General features: G+C 32.5%; 2 protein-coding genes across 2 annotated transcripts; one reads left to right on the plus strand and one right to left on the minus strand.

Moving 5' to 3' along the window:
* Positions 1-1,006: 1,006 nt before the first annotated feature.
* LOC124886473 lies at positions 1,007-3,769 on the minus strand. The gene is made up of 2 exons (XM_047395035.1): positions 3,374-3,769; positions 1,007-1,295 (listed from the first exon to the last, which is right to left on the minus strand). The coding sequence occupies exons 1-2, from the start codon at positions 3,646-3,648 to the stop codon at positions 1,268-1,270; spliced, it is 303 nt and encodes a 100-aa protein (XP_047250991.1). The 5' UTR covers positions 3,649-3,769; the 3' UTR covers positions 1,007-1,267.
* Positions 3,770-5,224: 1,455 nt separating this feature from the next.
* LOC107853389 (UPF0481 protein At3g47200) lies at positions 5,225-9,553 on the plus strand. Its single transcript, XM_016698380.2, has 2 exons — positions 5,225-5,291; positions 8,019-9,553. Exon 2 carries the CDS (start codon positions 8,042-8,044, stop codon positions 9,407-9,409), a length of 1,368 nt encoding a protein of 455 aa, XP_016553866.1. The 5' UTR covers positions 5,225-5,291; positions 8,019-8,041; the 3' UTR covers positions 9,410-9,553.
* The last annotated feature ends 372 nt before the right edge of the window (positions 9,554-9,925 follow it).

Genomic DNA, 9,925 nt, shown 5'->3' on the forward strand with positions numbered 1-9,925 from the left:
GACAAATCCAGCTAATGAAGTAGCATGAGGCTTATCGATCCCGAATGTATTCCTAGTTGGCAGGTAATTCCCTTTAGGGGGTTTACTCCTTCCTCTAAAGCTTCTTTTTGAGGGGGCATTATTAATTGACGTATCTCTCCTCCTATTTCGAATTTCTTGATGCTTATTTGGATTGTTTTGTAGCTCATCGTGATTGTTTGTAATAGTCTTGGGTTGTTTTGTAGAAGTTTGATCAAGTCCATGTTGAGTTTTTACTAATGTCTCTTTCTTTTCTGTTTCCTTTTTCTTTTCCAAGACACGACAATTGATTATAGAGTGATCAAGCTTCTTACAGTGTTAACAATATTTTGGAATATTCTCGTACTGGATCTTTTGTGAAAAACCTTTCAATGGAGAATTTTCATCCTCTGTACCCACCCAAACATTGTGAATTAGAGGCTTAAGAAGATCGATTTCAACCCTCACTTTTGCCATACTTGGCCTATTCATGGTTTTGGTGGCCACATCAAGCTCTACGGGTTTACTAACCACAACTGTTATCTGTTTGGCATAATGCCAGTTATGCATATGAAATGGAAGACCTGGGAGTAAAACCCATACCAAAACTATAGGAGTGTCCTCCTCCGATTTGAAATCCAGAGTCCACTTTTGCAACCAAATTTGATACCCATCTAATTCAATCACCCTTTTATAAAGAACTAAGTTAAAATCATCATCATTGTTGAAAGTTATGAAAATATTGAAGTTATCATAAACATCTATCTTAACTGACCCTTTTAACGGAAACTTCTCAGAAAGCCTAGACTAATAATATCTAATTGGGGGCGAAATTTCAAGAACCTGTTGTAACACCCTTAAAATGGGTCCCGAGATGTCACACGATTCTCAAGACTACGAGTAGACTTAAGCTAACCCTGTCTACCTTCTACTAAATCTGAAGCTCAAAATGGAGGAAATAAAGATATATAATCAAAGCCAAGATGCGAAATTCTGTTTGAGCTAACTAAAATTATCTGAATATAATGTTTGAAAATACTAGACTCAAGAGTCTGATCAATCAATACTGAAAATTTGAATCATATCTAACAGCCAGACAAGTCTCTACTACTAATATCTAGAGAGTCATCGGGACAAACCCCCAGCTGACTCGAACTGTCTAAAAATATTGAATCATCTATACTAATAAGTTGAAAAACTAAATGACTAAGTCCCCAAACTATGAGGACTCACCAAATGTCGGGATGCCGATAGAGATGCTCGAAATCACTCACGCTGTTGAAACTGAGCACCTGAACCTACATTATGAGACAATGTAGCACATAGACGTATATCTGGATCAGTACTTTTGGATTGTACTGAGCATATGGGGTGAATGCACAAATAAATCAATAACTCAATAGTACTATAAATTTGTAAAAAAGAATGCATGCTAAATGTAGATGACTCACATTACTTGAATAACTGAAAACTGAGAATCATGATAATGAGTAGCAAAACATACTGTATAAATCTAGTGAGTCATAGCATTTAGTTTCTAAAAGTTGTATTAGTATTCTGTCTTTAAATCATGTTGTCTAAGTGTAGAAGGACTCACTTCTGTATCTATAATCTGAAATCTGAAATCTTATAGCTAATATCTTTTGTAAAACAATATCTGAATAAAATTGTGAGCCTTTACACTTCGTTTCTAAGAGCTTTTCTGTTAGGATTATTCTATTCTAAAATCTGTAGTTTGTAGTCTGTAGGGAGGTTCTTCTAACCGACATACACTATGTGAGCTATTATAATATCCAACGTCTAGTTCCCTTATGGAAAAATCTCATGTTGGGGAGAGGTGTCATACTCTTGCCAAGGAGTATAACCTAATCTAAGTGATCACATCTGTATCTTTCATCCATATAGAAATGGGAATAATCTGATAATCTTTACCTATGTTGGCTCGTAGTTCTGAGGCATGAGAACATACCCAACTCGGTGCTAAATACTACTCTCTTTAATTTGTATGCTCATTCTGTTAGAATTCCACTTTAAAACTAGTATAATAGTTTATAATGAAAACCAACTGTATATCTGTTAACTAAAACTGTAACTGAGACTGTAAAGTAGATTCCAAGCCTAAGCAAAGACCAAAAGATCAAATCTTTATTAAGATCTGAAAATAACTAGTCATGGGATGCTTAAAGCATAGTTATTCTTGAAATATCAACATTCAAACTAGGACTAAATAACCCATGCATCAAATTCATATCAAATCATAGTAAAGTTCATGCTTAATAATGAAAGCATTGAAATTCAATTCTAAATCTGGAAATTTATATCATACACATGAAAATACGAAAATAACCATGCAATTCATCATTTAAATTATTTAAAATCTCATAATCTTCAAATAGCAACATTTGGGTATGAACCCTAAATTGAAATTCATGGGTAATCATACAAAATCATGTAACTTTGTAGTTAAAAACTAGTTTAGGGCACAAGGATGAAAGATTTATCCTTGCTCATAACCCCACATACCTTAATTGATGACTAGATGAAGAAGTTTGAACTTTAAGTTCCTATTTGTGCTCTTGAAGATTGATTCTTGAAGTTCTTGGATTGAGAATCTTTAATTTTGAGTTATTTTGAAAAAAGAATGGAGGAATTTGGATTTCTTGGGGATGAAGGTTTGATGTTCTAGGGTTTCTTTGAGAGAAAGTTGATGAAAAGTAAGCATAAAAGTTGATGAAAAGTGAGCATAATAGGCTTAGAATAGATTTAATCCTCTGTTATTCACGATTTGGGGGCTTTGAAAAAGACTAAATTGCCCTTTTAAAATTTTACTCGAAACTTAAAATCCAGATTTGGCATGCCACCGCGACGCGACGCTATCATGGTGGCTTACTGAAAAAGGGACAATTGCCATTTTGGCCTCTGGCGTGACGCAACGTAATCGCGTTGCACCACTGGAAAAGGATGAGTGTCATTTTGCACTCCACCGCAACGCGTCATTTGTCCAATTGGAAAGTTTGGCGCAATATAGGCTAATCGCGATGAGTTACTGGAATGGGACGAACGGAAACTGAAACTTCACCGCGACGCGGGCCAATCGTGGTGCTTCACTGTAATCGGACAATTGCGAATTTGTCCTTCACCGCAACGCGGTGCTTATCGCGGTGATCTACTGCTTTCACTAAAATCGTTATAACTTCTCAACCGAATATCGAATTAAGACAAAATTGGTATCTTTTGAAAGGTAATTCAATTATCTACACATGAAAGGGTCTAAAGCTGGAAAATTCTACTCGCATCAAGAATTATACATTTTCAAAGCTAACCCTTGATACACTAGGAGCTAAACTGAGCTAGAAAAAAGTATGGGGTATTACACCTGCCGACAATCGTTCTTTTACACGGAGTTGCCATGATTCCATTGCAATCAGATGCTTTGAAGATCACCGCTGGCATCCCGTTGTGAACTGACCTTCGAGCCATCACCATCCCTTGCTCTTGACGATTTGGGGTTGCAGAAGAGGAGGGTTCTGTAAGAGAGGCTGCATAAGATTGGTGATAGCCATTGGCAGAGATAGGTAGGGGATTACCCCCGCTGAATTGAGGGCTTCTATTGAGAGGATTCGGTGGAGGATCGCCAAGCGGCGTCCCCATTGGAGAAGACGAGAAAGGTTAACGGCTATAGTTTACAGAGAACGGTAATAAAATTACAGAGAGCTTTTTTAGTATGGAATGTCAATACACTAGTTAAATTCGCGTATGGATGGATTTCAGCCCTGTATGAGATTTTATGTATGTGACATTTTTTGAATATGTGGAATACTTATTTCCACATCAGACGGATAATTTTGTTTATGGAATATGTCAAGTCAGCTTGTTGTATCTAATTGAAATAAATTTGTGTATAGTTTTGTGTTTAATTGGAGCAAGGTAAATTAAGTTCAAGTGTCTAAATAAAAATTTTGAGCAAGTTTAAGGAGTTGAATAAGTGTTTGGCCAAATAAAAATTACATATGATGATAAGCGGTGGAATCATAATTTTCACCACGGGAGTTCAAAATATAAATAAGGAAATACCTAAATGAGCCGAAAGAGATTTAACATCTACTATATATACATAAAAAATAATTTCAACCATATATAAATAGTATATTTTTTGCCCAAGATGAACCCCAACTTCAAGCTTGCTCCGCCCCCAATTGCGACTAAGAGTAAGATGAATAATAGCTTGTTTGGCAAAACTTCTAACATCAGCTTATTTTGAAAAATGTTTTTTTTCAGAAGTGTTTTTGAAAAAAAGTACTTTTTGTGAGAAACATTTTATGTTTGATCAATAAATTTTAAAAAGCACTTTTGAGCAGTAATTAGTGTTTGATCAAACCTTTTAAAAGTACTTTAAGTGTATTTTTCTCAAAAATACTTTTCAAATTAAGTGTTTTTAAGAAGAAATTACTTTTTTTAATTTATAAAACGCTGTTTTTTTTTTTTTGCTATTCAGAGTTCCTTATTTTCTTTTAAAAATTTGATCAAAAACCTCATTTTTAAATATAAATATTTTTGAAAAAAAATAAGCTTGACTTTAACATGTATAATTATATTGTGACTCTTAAGCCCTAGCCCCCAGGTGTAGTTACTAAGAATGATTCTAATTTTCTAAGAAATCTCAAGTTAGATTACTTACCTGATATTATATGTATATTTAATCCGCAAAGCTCCAACGAGGAAAATAGAAGCAAATTAAAAACATAACATAACAGAAAATAAAAGATCTTTAAAGAAAAACTAGATTTTGATTTCAAATTTGGTCAAATCAAAATGGAGAAATTATGGTTCTAAATAAAAGTGATACTTCCTCCGTATCAATTGGTTTTGGCTTGATTTTCGTGTAGGGTGTCAAGTTTTTTGATGTTCAGTGTAAATTTGAATATAAATTTTTTATTTTAAGAAAAAAATATATTTAGAAACTGCATAAAAAAATTGTATAAATCATAATAATGCTTAAAAGTACAAAATATTTTTAAAATTATGATTAAAAAATTATCCTTTACTTGCTCACGTAATAACTATATGAGGAATAAACTGAAAAGAAAAGAATATATATGTGTTTATTTACTTTTGAAGCATCCAATGTAACTTAAAATATTTATTCTTTACTGTGGAACCAAGGCTTAAATATCCCATTCTTTGATATATATATAATCATTTAAGTATGACTAGCTAACATATCCTTCAACTATATATTATTAAACTATCTCAACAGAAGAGCATCACAATTCTCAAGCGGCTAGTGCACACTGGTACATAAATCTTTTCATTTTTTTGTCAATTCTAACTAAAAGAATTTTTAAATTCTTCTTTTAGTGTCGGGAAATATAATAAATAATTAAAAGTGTGTTCGCTTTTTTTTGTTTTTTAAGCTAACCCACTATCTTTTTTCACAAAGTGGAGAAATGAAAATTGATCACAAGAATTAAATTTATGGAACTCTTATTTTTGCAAAGTACTCTTAAATCTTCATGGAAATTTCATGTAGAATCTGATTGATTTTAATTTTTAAAGTAAAGCTGAAGGGTGTAAATAATTTCTACCCTTCACATACTTATATTTCTCAAAAATAAACTTGTTTGCTATTTGATACAATATTATTTATTTATTCATTTTTCAAGACAGCTATGGAAATTTCTCAAAAATTTTATTATGCCTGAAGACCAAATATGATGTGGCATACAAGATTTGCAAGAGGTTTTATACATATTTTGCCACATGTATTGATGAGTCTCATTGTTAAAAAAGTGGGCCAAAAAGTCTCCTCTCTCTCTTCCTTTTTAACTTTTTCACGTTAGTTCAAGCTTTTTCATCTTTTTCTTTGTCAATTATTTCACATTTCACTTCTCTTTCCTTATGCTTTATTCATGAGTGTGGCATTCAATTTTTCTCATCTAATTAATCCTAATTTTATATTTTAATATTATTTTATAAAATCAAATTTTAGTTATTTACATAATTAAAAATAGTTGTTCTCACTAATTTTGTTTCTTCAAAAGAAATATTTATTTTATTCAATAGTATCGCGGATGAAAAAGGTATTAATCGATATTATTCTTTTCCTTATAGTTTAATGTTGGATAGTATTTGATAAATTTAATTATTTTAAACTATAAAATTTCTTCGAGAAGGACAAGTGCGGTTTAATTTTACTCTTTTATATTTTTTTTTAAATTTTTTTACACTCTTTAAGAAATCATAAATAAGAAAAATATTTTATTTAATTTACTATTTTCACTCTTTTTAAAGACACTCTAACCGTTTTATTTATTAAAAATAATAGAGTAAATTTTGAAACTTTACAATATCTATAGTTTTAAAAAGGAAAAAATAATATGGCAAAATGGAAAATTTTTAATTAACTATATCTTCATTTTGTAAGTTGACACATAATTCGGAACATATATTTTTAGTGACTCTTTGAAGGTAATGGTATGGTCTACGTACATTTTATCCTCTTCAAATTTCATTGGGTGGGAATTCACTGGGTATGTTGTTGTTGTATATTTTAAGTAATGTGAACAAGTAATATTTCCTCGTTCACTTTACTTGTCTATGTTTGACTTAACACGTCTCTTAAAAAGCAGTAGATAGAATATATTTCATTTGTTTAAAAAAGAATGACCTATTTTGATTTGGTACGGAGTTTAATAAAATAAAGAAAACTTTTAAATCTTGTGATCATAAATTAAAGTTAGGTCAAATTTATCAAAATGTTCTTTAATCTTGTAATTATAAATAAGTCACATGAAAATGTAAGATAAAAAGACAGAGTAAATATTAGACAAAAAGAAAATAATATAATATTAAAAATATGATGAGTTAGGAGAAAAATATTGAGTTTCTCACTTTCGTGAATAAAAATATTCAGGTAAAATAAGTAAAAAAATTTTGAAAAAGTAATTTTGCAAAAAAGCAAGCTGAACAAAAATAATTGTGGTTTAAAAAAAGAAAGAGAGAAATGGACGGACCAAAACATAATTGAAAAAGGAGAAAGATGGAGAGAAAATAGAGTTAAAACTTTGATGATGCATTTACGAGAGGGAGACCCAATAATATTAAAAAGGAAGAGAATAAGACTTTTTGGCTCTCTTTTATGACAGTGTACTCCTTTAATACACGTGACAAAATATGTATGGAACCTCACACAACTCTTGTCTGCCACATCATAGGCCCTCATGCATAGTAAAATTTTTCTTTCTCATAGTTTATGTGCTCTTCATAGCAATTTTAGGTGAGGTAAAAAGTAGTTAAAAGATAGAATAACATGAGATAATAAATATTGTTCACAGAGATTGAATTACTTAGCTCTCACAAAAAAAAATCTTTCTTTGTGAATGTTACAATATGAATAGAGATTGAAGCTATTATGCCCAGGGCAAGACGTTTATGATGCATTGACAATGTTACAATCTGAAGAAAATGAAACATAAAAGATGTATTTATATGTGAATGATCATTTTGTGCCAATTTTTATATTGCCAATAATTGCACTATTTATTTCAATGAGCATTTTTGAATAGTTTTAACTTTAAACTATTAAGTTTACCATGGTTGTATCAACCCTTACATATGGTCGACATGGACAGCAAAGACAAAGCGCACAATAATGTGAAAAATAATCCTACAATATATAGTTAATTACTTGATTGTTTTTAAAAACAAAAATCATATTTTTATTTGGAAAAACTTACACACACCCGGAGTATACACCAAACTAATATTCTTTACCATGGTTAAAAATTAAATTAAGTAAAATGTATGTTAATTAATCATGGTTAAGTAACATTAACTCTAAATTGAAACACATAAAATGCATGTATTGGCTTGATGTATACACTGTGTAAACAAAGTATATAGATCAACTTAGAGTAACTAGTCATGGATTGGATGCACTAATTAATTTATTGTTTAAGGATTGATCTCCTCACTTTCTTTATACGCAAACTAAAATCGATTTGAATTACTTGTTGCTGCAGCAGATAGATCAAAAGAGATCGAAATGAGGTTTGAGCATCGAATACAAATGGATGAGGAATATCCAATGATGCAAATGGTTCCATTTTGTATGAGAGAAGACAATAAGGAAATTAGCGATGATTATGAACCAAAAGTGGTTTCACTGGGGCCTTACCACCATGGAAAGGAGAAGCTCAGGTTCGTTGAGGAATATTTCAAGCCTATGGCCGTTGAGATGTTCGTTGGAGACAGTGGCGTGGGTGAACATGACTGCATGACTGTAATTCTAGAAGAAATTGGGTATGCTAAGAGTTGTTACCTGCAAGAATTCGCTGGAAAGTACAGTGATGAAGAATTTGCGCGAATGATGCTTCGTGATGCATGTGTCATTCTAAATTATATTGGACCAACGGAGGGCCATGTGTTATATAAACAGGCTCAGATGATACAACGTCTTGGTGTTGTTGTTTATGCCAACATTGAACGTGACATGTATTTGCTTGAGAATCAGATACCTTTCCGGATTCTCAAGATGTTGGTTTCTTTGAGATATAATGGTTTTGATCATGGACAAAGATTTGTACAACACATGGAAAATTTTTTCTTTAGACTGTTTTTTTATCACACACATATTGAAGAACCCAATGACACCAATAATCTGGGGAGGAAACCCCTTCACCTTCTTGAAATTATCCGAAGAGTAGTTGTCACAGGCCTTGATTACGAAAGGATGCCACGTCCATATCGTTGCTGCGATATCAGTGACTTTGTATCATGCCTCGAATACTGTTGCTACAGAAGCAAATACGACCCAATTATGAGGCAGTCAGCTGGCGGTCGTTCTGTGACGGATCTGAAATTAAAGGGCATTCATTTTAGTGCCAGTGGGATTAACTCTCTCAAGGGTGTAAGGTTTAGTCCTAGTACTGATTTCTTTCTGTCTGCCAATTTGAAGCTCCCAAGTTGGGATGTTACAACGTACACCAGAGTGTTTTTCATGAACATGATCGCTTATGAGTTCTCTCCCTACTTTTTTATGCGTAAATCTGTGACTGCGTACGTGAGATTCATGAAGGACCTCGTGGTTTCAAAAGAGGATCTGAAGGAGCTGCGAGAGAAGGGAATTATAATCAACAGTTTAGGTGATGACGAACAAGTGGTTCAACTGTTTAAAGCTTTGAATACTTATAAGGTAGAGGATGCCACTATTTATTGGGTTGTCAAGAATGATATTGAAGAGCACATAAACAGCATACCCAAGACTACAATGGGTGAATTGATAGCTGAATTAAGGACAAATTATTTTAACAATCATTGGTCCATAATTGTTTTCGTTGCTACTATTTTCATCATCTGCTTAAATATTGTTCAAACTTACTATACAATACATCCTAATGATGATAAACCTTAGGACTTTGGTTTTCATTCTATATTAATTGTGTTTTGATGCCATACATACTGTCTTGATCGGTGTATATATATGTGTTGTGTGTAATGTTGTTGCTTTTTAATTCTTTTTGTACGTATGCTTTGTAATAAATTAATACATTTTCTATGTATAGTACTACTATATATGATCTGTTTCATCTACCACTATTGCGGCTTTATGCATGGGAGAAGATATTAATCACATCTTCTTCTCTTGTACCGATGCCACAAACTTTTGGACTCAACTATGCACCAAAGCTAACATCAGACCTCCTCCAGCCTCCATCTTCGATCACCAACCAAACCACTTGGTTGGATTTCTGGAAAAACAAAGGAGGTGAAAAATTTGATTCCATGCTCATTTGGGACACTATAATCTACTACCTCACTGCATGTAGCACATTTGGCATACTAAAAATAGTAATCTGTTCAACAACCTTAAAGAGGCCACTCAAATAGATGCCCCCATTGATCAGGCCATCGAGTATATATCACCTCG

Source organism: Capsicum annuum, chromosome 1, assembly GCF_002878395.1.
Source record: "Capsicum annuum cultivar UCD-10X-F1 chromosome 1, UCD10Xv1.1, whole genome shotgun sequence".
NCBI lineage: Eukaryota > Viridiplantae > Streptophyta > Magnoliopsida > Solanales > Solanaceae > Capsicum > Capsicum annuum.

What these genes read in the sequence shown, in the direction of transcription:
- LOC124886473 (XM_047395035.1), bottom strand. Translation starts at nt 3,648, where the DNA reads ATGGGGACGCCGCTTGGCGATCCTCCACCGAATCCTCTCAATAGAAGC. An exon ending in AAAAGAACGATTGTCGGCAG is followed by an intron (nt 1,296 to 3,373) that starts GTGTAATACCCC and finishes CTCATAATGTAG; the next exon opens with GTTCAGGTGCTCAGTTTCAA.
- LOC107853389 (XM_016698380.2), top strand. Translation starts at nt 8,042, where the DNA reads ATGAGGTTTGAGCATCGAATACAAATGGATGAGGAATATCCAATGATG.